Source organism: Rhinolophus hipposideros (genome assembly GCF_964194185.1).
Source record: "Rhinolophus hipposideros genome assembly, chromosome: 2".
Classification (NCBI taxonomy): domain Eukaryota; kingdom Metazoa; phylum Chordata; class Mammalia; order Chiroptera; family Rhinolophidae; genus Rhinolophus; species Rhinolophus hipposideros.
The window spans coordinates 103,258,579-103,274,880 of NC_138048.1; the positions used below are offsets into that span (position 1 = coordinate 103,258,579).

Sequence of the window (16,302 nt, forward strand, 5' to 3'; positions counted from 1 at the left end):
TTGCTCTCATCTTCTATCATGCATCTGTATTATACCTTCTGTACTTAGAAAAGACACTTGAAATTGGTACTAAATTGGTTTGGAATCCATTTGACTGAATGTCTTTGGAGTTCGAGTTTCACCGAAAGTTCATATTGGAACCTAAAGATGTTCCTTTCTGGGATCATAGAATTTAGGGTCTCAGACCTCAACCATCTGGTCCAAACCCCTCGAGCTCTCAGACTGAACAAATAAGGGCTGCAGCTGACCATCTTCCCGATGTTCTAGCGTCTAGAACTAGAACCCAAGTTTGCCACATTTATACCTTATTGTCCTGTTCCTCATGATTTAATATGGTGGTTCCGATTCCCAGGAAAAGTTACTTTCATTTTTATGACTAAAGAGTAGCCTGATGTTAAATGCCTTGGGAATGAAATGTTCTTGTCGTTTACCATTTACAGATAAAGGCTTTATGTGCCTCACTGTTGGACTCTAATGTTCTGGTGCAAAGAAACAATCTGGAAATTGTTCTCTTCTTCTTCCCGTTTTATACCTGTCTGGTGAGTCGTTCGTTTTCTTCCAGGGAAGTCACTGGGGTGGGGTAGGCAGGATAGGTCTTGGCTATCAGTCTTGGGAAGTGAGCAGCCAATTGGTGATCACCACTTGCTTTCAGCCAGTGAACGGTCCTTGTTCATTTTTGTGAGGACAGTGTTTGTGTAGCAAAAACTGCAATGTTTCTGTCCATGGGCCACGTGCACAAGCAACCCCTTTTGAGCACTGCCTTTTTAAGGTAAAGCTCTGTAGACTGGTAAGGAAAAGCTACATGTCAGAAGGTCAGTGGCTTATTTTGTCATCTCCCTGCACTAAAGGTTTCTCTGTCCTCCCAATAGGATTCCAATGAGAGAGCCATTCCCCTGCTCAGATCCGACATCGTGCGAATTCTCTCAGCTGCCACCCAGACCCTGCTGAGAAGAGATATGTCTCTAAACAGAAGACTTTATGCCTGGTTACTAGGTACTGAGTAGTACACAATAATTGGAAGTTAGAGTGAAGCGTTTTAGTGCTGATTTTTGGAGTAAATTTCAGCCTTGCTGGTACATTTCTGAGTCACGAGGTGTAGAAACATAACACTGAGTATGGCACTGGTCAGCTGAGTTCTGCCTGCACCACACTTGGGTTACTTTGCAGCTGTTACTTTAAAAGCAGGGACGTAATACATGAGATTTTTTAAATGCTGACTGAATTCCTTTTTAAGAAGCTTGAAATACCACAAAACATTGTAGCTAAACCTTGTTCAAGCAGAATCCAGTTGCTATGGAGAAGTTTCATGGGATGAGGGCATGTGAGAGAAAACGCACCAATGTGGCCTATGTGTGAAAGGTTTGTATGGATGGGAATGTTTGTGGCCCTGAGATGTTTGGGAGCTACGTATTTGGATAACTTTGGAAGGCAAGAGAACCCAGGTTGTGTGTTGCTGTGTGCATGTGCTTTTGTGTTTTACAGCCTGTAAACCTGCAGGACAAGAACCCTTGCCTGGTGGTTGGAAGGCTTCCCAGGGACAGAGTCCAGGAAATCACAGGCTTACTGGGTAGTACCTTCATGAACTCGATCAATTCCCGTATTCCCGTATTCATGTACCTAAGCAAAGGTGGTGTACAGAGCAGCTGTAGAAAGGACTCTGCAGCTGTTTTTTGAAACTATTTTTCTAGAGCAGCTTTAGGCTTACAGCAAAATTAAGAGGAAATTACAAAATTAAGAGGAAGGAGCTTTGCCCCCCCCCATAGGCACAGCCTTCCCCGTTATCAGCATCCCCACCAGAGGGACATGTCTGTTACAATTGAGGAACCTGCAGTGACACAGCGTCAGCTCACAGTCCCAGTTGACATTGAGGTCACTCGTGGTGTTGTGCAATCGGTGGGTTCAGACAAATGTATGATGACACGCAGCCACCATTAGAGTATCATCAAGAGTATTTTCACTGTCCTAAAAACCCTCTGCTTCATAGCTTTTTTTAACCCCCAACATGCAGCTCTTACCACACCAAACTCAGGAAGTCCTCTTGACCCTTTTTTCCCTCTCTTCCCCTAGTTATAAAACTTTCAGAAATCATTGCATGGAAGCTTACGAAGGATTTAGAAAAGAATGTTTGCAGACTCTTTCAGCATTTTTATCAAAAGGATGATTTTGTTAAATGCATAGTAGCTCCCTCTTAGTGAGGCCAGACTGGCTGTGTACAGAGGGGACCCGGGACCTCAGTCCAGCATCAGCTCCGACTCGCTGGGCTGCGGCTTCAGGAGCCTCGGCTGCTTTGCTTGTACGGTGAGGTGCTATCCATCCCCCGAGGATCTCACAGATTTGCCCAAAATGAGGGCATATTGATGCGAATGCCTTGGTTTTACATAGTGCCATACAAATAAAGACTGGTTTTTAACCATGGTCCTCGTTCTGGCAGATTCTGTTAATCACACCTGTCAAGGACAACTAGGCTGAATTCTCGGGACAAACCAAATTGGTGGCTGTTGCGATGGAATTCCTCCTGTCTTATCCACACTAGTCAGGAGAAGGACATGTGGCTTGGTTTTGCTGGAGCTGGTTTTGTTTTCTGTCGGAGGAATTATATTTTTAGAACTATCAGAGCGTCAGACCTTTGCACAGTATGATGTCCTTCATACGTATGGATCTCTTTACAGCTCGTGGTGCTTGTTCCTTTATAGGTTCAGATATCAAAGGGAATACCATTGTGCCGGAATCCAAAATCTCAAATTCTTACGCAGACCAGTCCTCTTATTTTTTTGAAAAATATTCCAAGGATCTTTTAATTGAGGTAAGAAGCGTTTCTGGAAACTCGACCTCAAGCCGGGCATTCCTGATCATGTTCGTCAGTGTGTTTCTTTGTGGGACCTCAAAATAGACATGACCCTTGGTACACGGTTGGGGAAAGTCTGTATACACACTTTGTGCTGTGCGACCGGTTTTCTTCCTGTCCCAAAGAACAACCAATAATCTCAAATTTGACCACATACAATATCCTAACACATGGCACTTTTTTTTTTCAATAGGGTCTGGCTGAGCTGTTGCACCAGGAGTTCTCAGATGGTGACGCAGAGGAACGCCACCACGCATACCTGAAGCCTTTCCGCATCCTCATCAGTCTGCTTGACAAGCCGGAAATAGGTACTTGTTAGAAGCCCTGTTACACATCGTATGCCACATCTGGATTTAAAACCTGGCGAGATACAGTCAACACATTGTTTTGAATATAATTTAGTCTTTGGAATTTCAGAATCTTGAAGTACTTTCTGTAGTCATGTTATGCAGTTCAGTGATCATATCTGGGCACCACTTAAAAGTTTTGCACAATAACTTGAACATTTTTGTTAGAAAAATCCCTTTGAGCTCCTGTTTGCACAGCCACGTACCAGCCTGCAGAGCACATGCAGTCCTGACTTTGTAAGGACGTTTCTTCAATTGAGTCATACGTCCAATGAGCTTGGATTTTATTTTCCAGAAAAGAGGGGATACTCCTCCGTCTTTTTGCCTTGTGAACCTGGGCTAGCCGCTTCTGCCATTTGGGCCTCAGTCTTCTGTCAAATGAAAGGGGTGAACTAGGCTCTGGTTCCCTTTTATACACTGTGGTCCTGTGAGCATTGGCTGAGAAAAGTGAGCTTCTCTCCTTCTCTTTTAAAAAAAATTTGCTACAGTACGTATCTGTTCATTGAACAGTCTTAACATCTAATCACGTGAACGCCATAAAGGGAAAGAAAATCCCGGTCTTCTCCCTGCGGTCTCAGCCTTGAGGGTGTCGTCTGATGTGCCCAGCGCCTGGTTGCTGTTTCCTTGTCCCTCTGGCCTCAGGATGGAGACCCTTTGCTTATGCCTTGAGACATAGGCATGGAACGTCTTCCATGTGGCAGGGATGATTAAGACTCTAGGTTTACAAAGGGGAGAAAGCTTCTGGTCAAGTTAGGAGGAAGGGAGACTCAGAGGTCCCAGTGTTCTCAGTGTTAATAATAACGGCTGACACTTTTCTCAGCAATTATTTTGTGCAAAGTGCATACTTTTTGCAAAGTGCATACTTTTTGCAAAGTGCATACTTTTTGCAAAGTGCATACTTTGTGCATACATCATTTAATATATGTCTCCATGTATACCTCCAGGCCTCCAATAACACTGAGATGGGTTTTCTTACTATACCCGTTTTATAGATGGAGACTAAGGTTGGACAGGGGTAAGTCATTCGCTTGAGGCCTCCGTGGAGCTGGGATTAAAACTCCGTCTACTTGACTCCAGAGCCTCAGTTCTCTTTGACAAGACGTTGTGCTTACCCGATTCCACTCAGACGTCAGCATCCCCGAGATGTTACTCATGGAACACAGATGAACTTGGCATTGCGTGGCGTGGGCAGCTCTAGCTGCTCCTGTCCAAAGTGTCAAAGCATGAAGTGTTTGTTGCTCCAAGCTCCGCCCTTAAGCGTTTCCTAAAGGCACTTGTGCCTTGAGCAGACTTTTCCTCTCATCGCTCTCCTCCCCTCCACCTCAGTCAGCCAGCGATGGCTTCAATAGATTTTTCTCTTAGTGTGGAGTGATTACAGCTCTGAGAAACCATGGTTTAGTCTGAAAAAAATGAAATGAATTATATAACTGTATTGGGAGCTTGCTGTGTAACTTGGGGAAGTATTCAAAGAAGAAAACGCAAGTTAGCATTTTGGAGATGGGTGTTTTATGTCAAGGCCGTGAGCTTTGGTGAGCCAACTAAAATGTTTCTGCCAACGTGGGCTTAGTATGGGTCATATTTTCTGGAAGGGGATGAAAGGCAGGCTTCTAGCCAGTCATAACGGTCGTTGAATTTGCTCTATCTGATAAGTTAGTTGTCCAAAGAAAGACATACTTAAGAGGTAAAGGAACTAGAAGGCAAAGGACAAGCATTCCGTCTTATCTGCTGTTTACTCCTAGGCTTCAGCCACTGCCTCATTTTCTCCTCCACTAATCGGGCAGCAGACTTGCCTTGCTTGTAAAAAGTACAGTGGTACCTCGGTTTTCAGAAAAAATCCATTCCGGAAGACCATTCGAGTTCTGAAACGTTCGAAAACCAAGGCATAGTTTCCCCATAGAAGGTAATGCAAAATGAATTAATCTGTTACAGACCTTTAAAATCAACCCCTAAAACTGCAGATTTAGCATGAATTTTACTATCTAACGATACCATAGATCCGTAAAATTTATGGCATTAGTAAACCGAAATGTTCATCAACAGAGACATTCGAAAACCAAGGTACCACTGTATTCGGCATTCTTACTCTGCAGATCAAATACATGTAGGACTTATCAGAAAGAAAGCTTTCTCAGAGACACATCTTTTGTTTCTGTGAAAAGAAAGCAAAAAAGATTAATCTGCTGGCGGCTTTTTACACAGATGTGCTGACGGAGCTTTCTGTTTTCATCCCTCTATACATGGGTGAGAGTCACTCCCTTTACTGCTGATGGTCACTGTTTGCGGAGCAGAAATGTCTGGCCACCTTGCACCTGCCTAATTGTCTAATTGTCCACAACGCGTCTCTAACATGCCGCGGGTCCAGTTCTTTTGTGCCACCTTCATAAGCCTTTCAGTCTTGGTGTTAGTTCTTTTGTGGTGTCATAGCTCATGATTAGAAGAACTCCGAATAGGAGTGGTGGCCTGCTCTTTCAGTGTCTGTATTGAGTAACGTCTCTGGCCAAGCAGTTCATGCACATTTAAAACCCTGTGCAAGTGTCCAGGCTCCACCTGGCAGAATCCGCTTTGGGCAGTCACTTAACCTCTGCCTCAGTCGTCTCGTCTGCAGTCAGGACCACACTGTACTTTATACGGCTACTGTGAGGATTAACTAAGTTGATAGATATAAAATGGTGGTATTTTCTTGGACGTTACTCCCCCAGCTAAAGTTGTCATTATCACAACTGATGTTTCTGTGCATTTTAGACTATATAAATTGTCTGCTACAGAGTTAATTGTATATTTCATGTGTGTCACATTTGTTCATTTAAAAATGTATCGTTAATCTTTTTTTCTTGCCATTTTCTTTTTTCTGGCAGGGCCTCAAGTGGTTGGGAATTTGTTTCTTGAAGTCATCCGGGCCTTTTATTCTTACTGCAGAGATGCTCTCGCCTCTGATCTTCAACTTAGCTACACTCAGAGTGGAAATTCACTGATAAGGTATGACCTCCAACTTTACACTCTTCCTCCCTTCCTACTGCCATGATTTTTTTTTGTTTACCGTAAATTGTGACGTGCTAGAGACAGTGAAGAAGCGACGTAGGTTCCTATTGAGATGGCATGCTCTTAAGTCAGTCAATGAGAATTGACTGTTCCCTGTTGGATACTGTGAGGCGTTTAAAAGGTGTTTGATATAGGCTCTGCTCCAGCCTGCAGTGACAAACCATATTTAGTGATCAAGTATGAAAAGTTGTTCAACAAAACAACTGGATCTAGATTACCCAAGTAGTGAGTCACAGGGAGGAGTGCAGGTAGGAGGGGATAAGGTCAGGAAGTGGAGCCAGGGGATGTGAGTTCAGGAGACTAGTAAGAGGGGGAGGGGAGAGCGAAGTGGGGCACCCCAGGGCATGGGTCCAGGACCCTGCAGGCAGAGTGCGCTGGGTTTGGGAGACCGCATACATGTTGACGTGAAGTATGTATTATCTGTCAACCCTGTGTTTTCTTCTTTTTAAAATCATATAACGTCTTCCTTTTCACTCTACTCTTGATATAATTTCCCTCTGCCTGAATTGACAGTGGGTGTATTGAAAATTTAAATCAGTTGGAAGATTTTTCTGGTTTATCGATTGTTAAGTGTACTAATTCTTAGTGTTTGCTTTTTTCTGTCAGTCATTTATTGTTTTTCTGAATATGAAAGTGATTACATGCTTGTTGTAGAATGTACCAATATTTGAAGATTATCAAGAAAAAAGATATCACTTATAATCCCACTGCCCTTCAGAGAAAAACATAAAATATTTTCATTTCTTTCCAGACTTCCAGTGTATTTATATATGTATAACAGAGAGAGAGAGAGAGAGAGAGATGCCTGTCTTTTATATTTTAAAGATAGAATTACACTCACTAGTTAATTGCCGGTTTTTTTAAATGCAAGTTGTGAGTAGCTGTACTCTCTTCCTCAGTGGAATATAATGGTTGCCTGTGATTCCTCAGTAAGGATTTATCACTTATTTAAGAAATCTTTATGCATACGTCTTTGTGTGCCTGTGCAAGGATTTCTGTAGGATAAATCCCTAGAAGAACTTTCCTGAGTCGTAGGAGGTGCACACTTAATGCTAGCTGGATTTCCCTCCTCAACGGCTGCACTGTATTCTTCCAGTAGAGTATCTAATTACTACAGTTGGACTAAAACTGCTTTTCTATGTCACATTTTTTTATGATAGCTTTTAAGCTTATTTCTAAGAGAACATATCAATGTAAATACTGCATTATACATACATCAGAACAGTAATATTTTTATCTTTGAGTTTTTCGGTCTCTCTAGAAGTACGTTGTAAATGGTAAAATAAATTTGTTTTTCAGACATGGTGTTCTTGTAATGCAGAGTTTTTCACAGATACATTTGCGAATACCCCTCTTCCTTTCCAGTGCAATGAAAGCAAACAGAAATGCCTCTGAGATTGTGAAAACGGTGAACTTGCTGATCACTTCCCTCAGCACAGACTTTCTCTGGGACTACATGGCGAAGTGTTTTGAGGATTGCTTTAGGTAAGTAGCCAGTTCAGGGTAATGAGCATTTAGGAAGGATGAAAGGGTTTCATGGTTTTGTAGCGCTGATTGTGGTCAGATTATATAGAACTGGCTAAAGTTGGGTGGTCTCTGCTGAGTACACGATTAGAAAGAATTCCCTTAAAATTATAATAGAATTCAAAACATGCCATTAAGAAGGTTCCCATAGTCTTTGCCACATAATCCCGAAGGTTCTTTATTTGTTGAAGTCAAACTTTAGAAAATCCTCTGTATTTTCTCGTTACACCAATGAAATCCACCTTCTTCGCACAATTCCCTTGGAAGCCTGATCTGTTACAGAAGCTTAGTTTTGTGGCTCTGTGACTAGGTCGAGTGTGTTTGAAATCATCAGTCTTCGTAAATTCTTACTGAAATTTGTGTCAAACTCATCAGATAAAGCCTTTGTGTTTTAAGCTACTGTAATCAGCTTTACCGTCACTTTTAATCTGGTGTATTGTACCACCTCAAAATTTCGAGGGATGCCACCCTCTGGGGAATAGCACGCTCTCCTGTAGAGCCCTTTCCCACATCATTTTCCCATTAAAGGAGAAATGGTGCAGTCTGTCAAACCCCGTTTTGTCCATGAGTCACACTGCACAGCTTTGTTCTCGTCACCGTACCTTCGAGTGCTCTGTGCTATGGCACAGTTTTCATGTACCAGCAGCTGTAATAGAAGCTTTACTTAGGAATGTTTGTTGTGGGCCATCCTCGGGCCTGAAAGGCTTACAAACAAACATACCCATTAATGCTTCAGGACACCCCCAAGCAAAGGAAGCACGTCTGTTGTATGAGAAAGCTAGAGCCCAGAGACATAGCAAGTACCTTGTGTGGCATTGCAACTTAGCGGCAGCCGAGATTAGAAACCAGGAATGCTGGACTTCCCAGCTACCCCCGCTATGCTTTTCCGCCTCTGGTGCCAAGCCCCAGGAGGTGTTCATACCTGCAGTGATTAGATTAATGGTAACTGGATCCATGGATAACAGCAAGGCCTGTCATACTGAGGCTAGAGTGCATTTTGGTCAGCCTAGTTCCATTTCAGTTATGAGGTATGCTTTCTTTAAAAAAAATTAACTATGAAACATTTCAGATGTAAGAAAGGACAGGAAATAATATCAGGCACACATGCACCCATTGCTGAAATTGTAGTTATAACATTTGACCATTGGTTTTCAGATTTTTTTAAAGGAATAAAATGTTGCTACCTAGATAGAGCTAACTCCTCACCTTCCCAACACTTTTGCTCCTTTCGTCCCGGCGTGAACATCATCCTGCCCATGACGTTACCCCTTCTTGTGTAACAAGTGTGTATTCAGAAGTGATACAACCTGTTTTATCTATTGAAATTTTATATAAGCGGTATCAAGCGGTATATGACTTTTTGTAATCCTTTGGAGATATGTCTGTATTGTAACGTATATATCGCCTTCGTTCATCTCAAATGTAGTTGTCCATGGGGTGAATAAACCAGTTGCAATTTTTTCTTTGTTGCAAGTACTACTGTGTGACCATCTTTGTCCTGTGTCTGTGTACTCGGGGATGTGTGTATGCAGTTCTTCAGTCATTCTCTTGCTAAGATAAACTCCAGTGTAACTAAGTGATAATTTACAATGAAGAAAATGGACTCGGGGTTGATTTGTACAGTGATAGCTAGATGAACCCAAAGTTACTCTCTTTTGAGAACCAATATATACTTTTTAACTGACCTCTTTAACCCGTTGCCTACTTATTTTTTTAAAAAAGTGTCGAATTTAGTGGTTACCAGAGAGTAAGGGGGTAAAGTAGAGAAGGGTTGGCGGGAGAGGGAGAAGAGGGTCGAGGGGGTTAATATATGATGATGGAAGGAGAACTGACTCTGGGTGATGAATACACAATGCAACATATACATGATGGATTATAGAATTGTACACTTGAAAAATATAATTTTATTACCAGTGTCACCCCACTAAATTGAAAAAAAAAGTATTGAGTTTCAGTATAAGAGAAGCAGCTACCAATAGCATTGAGCAGTGGAGACACACGTCTGTAGGGGGTTGGAAGTATCTAAGCAGCTCGTGTGGGTGAGCTCGATACACGGGGAGCTGGGAGCCGGCTCAGGTGGCTCCTGCAGCGAGCAGACAGGTGTTGGCCTGTGTCCTTCCTAGCCAGACTCCTCCCCTGGAACAGGCGTTTGGTCTGGGGTTTGGGGCCTGGGATCCTGCTGTTAACAGCACTCCAGATGTGCTGGGTGTGGATCCTACGTGAGCTGTACCATCATCGGGGCTGATGAAGTTCAAGTCAGAGTGAACCCGTTTTGGAGACAAGCAGATTCGAGACACTTACGGACACATCACTATGTCAGGTCGTTTTAGGCACCGAAGCCTAATGATTGGAACGATAGATGCTGCCTTTCATTATGTTTGAAATAGACTAAGTGACTATATCGGACATTAAAGAAATGCTTGAAATTATTGTCGGAGAAAGGATTGATCTGTTTCTCTTTCCTTTGACGAATGTAGGCCACCGAAGCAGAGTTTCACGGGTGGGAAGAGCACCGCCCCTCCCCCCACGGTCTCGGAGCTCTGCACCCTCCTGGTGTTCCTTCTGGATGTCATTCCCCTGGTGAGGCTTTTGGCTGTGAAGCGCTAGCTGAATGCTTGCTGTTATATATGTTCTCATTAGTGTTGTCGGCCTGTTTAATAAATCCAAACTTACCACAGAGTCGTTTCACATAAATACACGGCACTGTTTTAATGTTGGTTTCAGCATGGAAGATATCACTGGACATCATCTCCTATATCTTTTACGTCTTATTTAAAAGGGGTTAGAATGTTTGAGCCAGCTGTTTGTGGGCTGAGCTGAAGTTACGTGAGCCAGGTGGTGAACTGGGCATCACCTTGGACTCTGGGTATTTAGGAGTGGGTGTAAATTAGTTTCCTATGTAAAATTCTGCAGTTGGCCAATTTCCTCAAAGGAGAATAATTTTCTTCATATAGAAATAAATGTGGCAATGATTTTCTATTAGAAAGGATAAAGTCACTTAAAACGCTGGGACAAACATCCATGGATTTATCTGGATCAAACAGAAATACTGTTTTCTAATTTGGGGATTAACGTGAATCTTCCTTGCTCTAAAAAACAAATCGAATTTTCTAAGGTGCCATTTTGAGATGCATTTGTTCCCGGTGATTATAAACTGAAAACTATGTTGGTTAAACCCGTGTTTTTATTTCACAGGAACTTTACTCTGAGGTGCAAACCCAGTACCTCCCGCAGGTGCTGGGCTGCCTGGTGCAGCTTCTGGCTGAGGAAATGGAGGCCTTAAGCTTACCTGAACTCACTCACGCCTTGAAGACATGTTTCAAAGTGCTCAGCAAAGTCCAGATGCCTCCTTCCTACCTAGACGCGGAGCCCCCAAGTGGAAACTCAGTACGTGCTGCGAGGAGCCCAAGTGCTTCTCTGGGCTTACAGAAGCGTATGCCTTCCTGGGGAGCAGAAAGTAACGAGGGTTGGTTAGGATAGGAATACACTAGAAGACATGTAGGTGATGTCTAAAAATATGCTTCTCAAATCCCCAAATCCTTTATAAAACTTTTTAGTATAGAAGTTAGCCCCCCTTTACTTCTCCCATACGCCTGCGCCAGCCTCTAACTACAGCTGTGGTTTGGTAGAGCTCACCGTCCAGACCCTCTCTGTGCTTGTTTGTCTGTGTGTAAGTTTCTTTTCCTAAAATATAAGTGAGATGTTACTTTCTCTGGACTGCAGTAACAAAGGACCACAGACCAACTGATTCAAATAACAGAAAGTTACTGTGTCATAGCTCTGGAGGCCAGGAATCTGAGATCAAGGAGTGGGCAGGATCAGTTTCATCTGAGAGCTGTATGGGAGGCTCTGTTCATGCTTCCCCTAGCTTCTCATAGTTTTTTGGCACTCCGGCATTCCTTGGCTTGCGGACTCATCACTCCAGTCTCAGCCTTCATCTTCACGTGGTGTCTTCCCTGTGTGGGTGTCTGGGTGTTCCAATTTCCTCTCTTTATTAGGACACCAGTCGTATTTGATTAGGGCCCATCTAATAACCTCCTCTTAACTTGATCATCTGCAACCAGCCTATTTCCAAATAAGGTCATGGTGACAGGTACTGGGGTTAGGATTTCATTATCGTCAGGAAACGCAGTTCAACCTATAAAATACACTGTTCCCTGATTTGCTTTGCTTGGGGACATTCTTCCCTATTGGCATACACAGCGGTGTCTTATTCCTTTTAAACCTCTGCATGATGGCCTGTGGTATGGCTTTACATTTCTTCAACCACTCCTCCTGCCCCCACTGGTGTTATTCAGGTTACTTCTGATTTTTCACTGTTACAAACAGTGCTGCAATCAGCATCGTCCTACAGCTTGTTCATAGCGGCAAGTGTTTCTAAAGGGTCAGTTCCTAGAATTGAATTGTAATCAAACCCATTTCCTTTTAACTGAGAGAGATGCTGCCAAATTGTCCTCTAAAAAGACTTAACAATTAAAATTCCACAAGCGGTTTGAGGCCCGTGGTCTTTGAATTATTCTTATTTTCTACTTTGTCTAGAGATGTGAAAATTCTGCCCTTGATATCATTTGGGGACAGTGGCAGACAGGCGTGAACAGACTAAAAAGTGAGACATTGCTGAAAGAGCTATGTTTATTGTTTGGTGCTGGGAGGCGGATGAGCTGCCTGGTAGGATTTGAATCCCACTTCACAGACTAAGTACAGATTGCTACTTCAGTTTCGCAGGTAGTCCTTTTTTTTCCTGGCTGTTCTAGCTATTGAAGAAAAATATCCTAAAAATGATTTAAGATGTAAAATTTAAGTATGTGTAGTCTATAATTTAAAAAGACCATGTTTCAAAAATTCTATAATACTGTTTCGTTCTTCCCTAGAGAGCACAGTGAGTTAAATGCTGAAGAATTTTAAATGTAATGTCATATTATCTAAGTAACAGTATAAGAAAAGAAAAGAGGTTGATTCATTGAAGATTGAAGTGTCATCCCTTTGGAAAAGCCACAAAATAATGTATACAGCAGGCCCTCAAATAATGTTTCATTTTAACCTTGATGAGATGCCGTAGGATCTTAACTATTGTTTGTATCAGTTAGTCTACAGTAAAGTTGGTTTCCTTATACGTCGTTTTGCTTAAAGTCGCAGAACCTATTGACAACACCCAGTGAGGACTTTCTGTAACCATATGTATGTATGTGTTTTATATACGTGAGTGTATGTGTGTCTAAACACTTTGTTCTAGCTTCCTCCTCTGATTTTATTTCTTCATGCCTTTATTTTATCCTCAGCCCAATTTCCTTATACATATTTTTATATCTGTTGTAAACTGTTTTTAACTTACTTTTTTTTAACACAGAAGGGTCTATATAAATAGCGCAAAGTTGGGCTCAAAACTGACCTCCCCCCCCCAGCAAGTGTGGCAGTGTGTCCGCCTCCCTGGGCCTGCTGCCTCTCCTGCCCCTGTGTACCACCTCGTTTTATTATACACTGTACACAGGGATTCTCTTGGTGTAGAGAATGAGGATTTTGAAGAATGAGGATTTCAGGAAGTACACATGATGGTTTGCCTAATTTGATATTTGCATCCGTTGGCCTAATAAGATGTACATTACAAACTTCCATTTTTTGCAGAGTCCAGTAAAAGGTGAAAATGGTGAGATAATTGTAGACACAAAGGCAGTGATTCCAGGGGACGAAGACGCTTCGTTTCCTCCACTGAAATCTGAAGACAGTGGAATCGGGCTCAGCGCATCGTCGCCAGAGCTGTCTGAGCACCTGAGGGTCCCCAGAGTCTCCCCGGAGAAAGACGATGTTTGGAAGAAGGGTGGGAGTATGCAGAGCACGTTGTTCTGCATCCAAGAGCTGATCGCCAACTTTGCCCACAAAAACATCTTTGGGGAACAACTCACAGCCTCCGGAGAGGGGGACAAGGCCGAAGAGTCTGCAGGGCAGAGGGACACGGGCGCGAGGCATGGCCAGGAGCTCAGCGAGCCCGACAGGAAGAACTCGTGGGAGGCCAAGCCCATCAGTGTGCCTCAGTTTAAACAGATGCTCTCAGACTTGTTCACAGTTCGAGGGTCTCCATTTAAGACAAAAACTGCAGAGTCGCCATCGCCTCTGCCCAGCAGCTCTGGACAGAAGGAGGGAGGCTGGGCCGTGGACCAGGTGGTCATTGGCGTGGGGAGCCCAGGGGAAGGCTGCAGGGAGGCCTTCGCTGCCGCCTGCCACCTGCTGCTGGAGTGTGCCACCTTCCCTGTCTACCTGTCCGAGGAGGAGACCGAGCAGCTCTGCGAAACGCTCTTCCAGCTTCCCGGTGAGAGGGCAGCCCTGCTAACGGCGGTCTGGACGACTCGGGGTTCTTAGGCCATTGATAGTGACAGGGAGCTGAAATCATGTCGGCCGAGAAGGAACCATGCCACGTTTCCTTCCTTTTTGTGTAATTAGTTGTGCATGCTTTTGTGTCTCTCCGGAGAGCAGGTTGGTGAGGCCCGGTCTATATTTTTAAACTTTGAGTGTCCAGCACAGCCCCATTAAAAGGTCTGGAACATAAAAGGTGCTTAATAATAGTTGGCAAATTGACTGTTTCATGAGACCTGTTATTAATGATTTGTGTATTAGTTTGCTGGGGCTGCCATAAGAAAGTACCACAGACTAAGTGGTTTAAACAGCAGACGTTTATTCTGTGCCAGTTCTAGAGGCCAGAAGTGCGAGATGAACGTGTCGGCAGGGCCGTGCTCCCTCCACACGTGCTGGGGAAGGACCTGTTCCAGGCTCTCTCCTGGCTTCTGGTACTTCCTTGGCTGTCGTAGTATCACTCCAGTCTTTGCATGGTCTTTTCCCTGTGTGTGTATCGGATTTCCCTTTTATAAGGACACCTGTCATTGGATTGGGAGCGCACTCCACTGTGACCTTATTTTGACTAATTACATCTTCATCTACCCTATTTCTAAATAAGGTCCCATTCTGAGGTCCTAGGGTTAGGACTTTAACATAATATTTGGGGGCACACGGTTTGACCCAGAGCAGGCAGTGTCTGCTCAGGTTGCCATAACAAAACACCATAGACAGGCTTAAACGACAGAACTTTATTTTCTCACAGTTCTGGGGGCTGAAGTTCTCGACCAGGAGGCCAGCATAGTGGGTTTCTGGTGAAAACTTTCCCTGCGGTTACAGATGCCGCCTCCTCACTGGGTGCTCACATCCTGGGAGTATGTGTGTGTGTGGGGGGTGATGTGGGGAGGGGTCTCGCTGATGACTCTCCTTATAAGGGCGCTAACCCCATAGGAAGGGCCTACTCTCAGGACGTCATCTAAACCTACTACCTCCCAAAAGCCCCACCTGCAAACCATCCCCTTAGGGATTGGGGCTTCATCATATGTGTTGTGGGCAGACACAACTCAGTCCATAGCAGACAGTGAGCACTTTAAAGAAAAAAAAAGGATAGAGGGGAAGGTGGAAAACAAGAAAGAGTCATCAGGCGGTGGGAACACAGAGCAAAGATTTTCCATCTGGGAGTCATGACCTTAAATTTCTCGTGCGATTCGTGTCTTGGCTCAAGCTGCCAATGACACTTGGAAGAACTGCGTTGAGAATGGACATCCTCCAAATATTTTCTGCCCTTCTAAAACTAATGGCAGGTGTCCTACCACCAAGAGAGCCCTGAAAAAATATTTTGAGCTCTACACCAAAATGTGTGTGTTTTACTAGATCTAAATGTTTTTAAATAAAAGAAAAATAAACATTTTGAATCATCTCAAAGCCCTGAAATGGACACTGGCAGAATTTGAGTAATCTGGTAAACTTATGAAACCAGATTCAGTCTCATTTGTCCTCTGGCCCTGAGTGATACCTGCATAGCAAGTCACCATCAGGAGATTATTACACTGCCGTCCAGGTGACTTCCCGGATCTGAGGGTGTCTTGGAATCTGCTGATAGGTGTGCCATTCTCATGTGGCTTTGTTTGTTTCCGTCCTCTCTGGTGGGCTTGCTTTCAGGTGCCAGCAATTCCAGTTTTCCCTCGTGGCTGAAATCCCTTATGACCATCTGCTGCTGCGTGACCGACTGCTACCTCCAGAACGTGGCCATCTCCACTCTGCTGGAAGTGATAAACCATTCCCAGTCCCTAGCACTTGTCATCGAAGACAAGATGAAACGCTACAAAAGCTCTGGGTACAACCCATTTTTCGGCAAGCTGCAGATGGTGACAGTTCCTCCCATTGCACCAGGAATACTGAAGGTCGTTGCGGAGAAAACAGACTTCTATCAGGTATTTCCCACCGGGAAGAGGGTGGCTGGGACCCTGGGATCCTCTTCCTGGACCATTGAAAGTTGTCCCTAAGGCTGTAGTCACTGAAATATGCAGTATGGCAACTCTGGTGACACCCAGTGGGTTGCTCGCGACTTGTGCCTGCCCTGGGCTCTTGGTACAAACAGTTTCTGGCCATGGCATGAGTGTTCAGTGTCAGAGGTTTAATTGTAACTCGATAATTGGAAACCACATTCACTTAGATTAATAATTAATTAATTAATTAATGGTTAAGGGGCTCGACCCAGTC

The 16,302-nt window shown here is 43.8% G+C and overlaps 1 protein-coding gene across 4 annotated transcripts in view; it reads left to right on the forward strand.

Annotated features, from left to right (window-relative positions):
- The window catches only part of DOP1B (DOP1 leucine zipper like protein B), a 94,439-nt gene that overhangs the window by 30,880 nt on the left and 47,257 nt on the right, over nt 1-16,302 (forward strand). For all 4 annotated transcript variants that reach the window (XM_081028578.1, XM_081028580.1, XM_081028579.1 and 1 more), the window contains exons 6-15: nt 441-539; nt 870-993; nt 2,694-2,803; nt 3,039-3,153; nt 6,048-6,168; nt 7,597-7,716; nt 10,233-10,335; nt 10,951-11,142; nt 13,378-14,059; nt 15,742-16,013. In XM_081028578.1, coding sequence (XP_080884704.1) covers nt 441-539; nt 870-993; nt 2,694-2,803; nt 3,039-3,153; nt 6,048-6,168; nt 7,597-7,716; nt 10,233-10,335; nt 10,951-11,142; nt 13,378-14,059; nt 15,742-16,013 — 1,938 coding nt within the window. The remainder of the gene's footprint in view (nt 1-440; nt 540-869; nt 994-2,693; nt 2,804-3,038; nt 3,154-6,047; nt 6,169-7,596; nt 7,717-10,232; nt 10,336-10,950; nt 11,143-13,377; nt 14,060-15,741; nt 16,014-16,302) is intronic.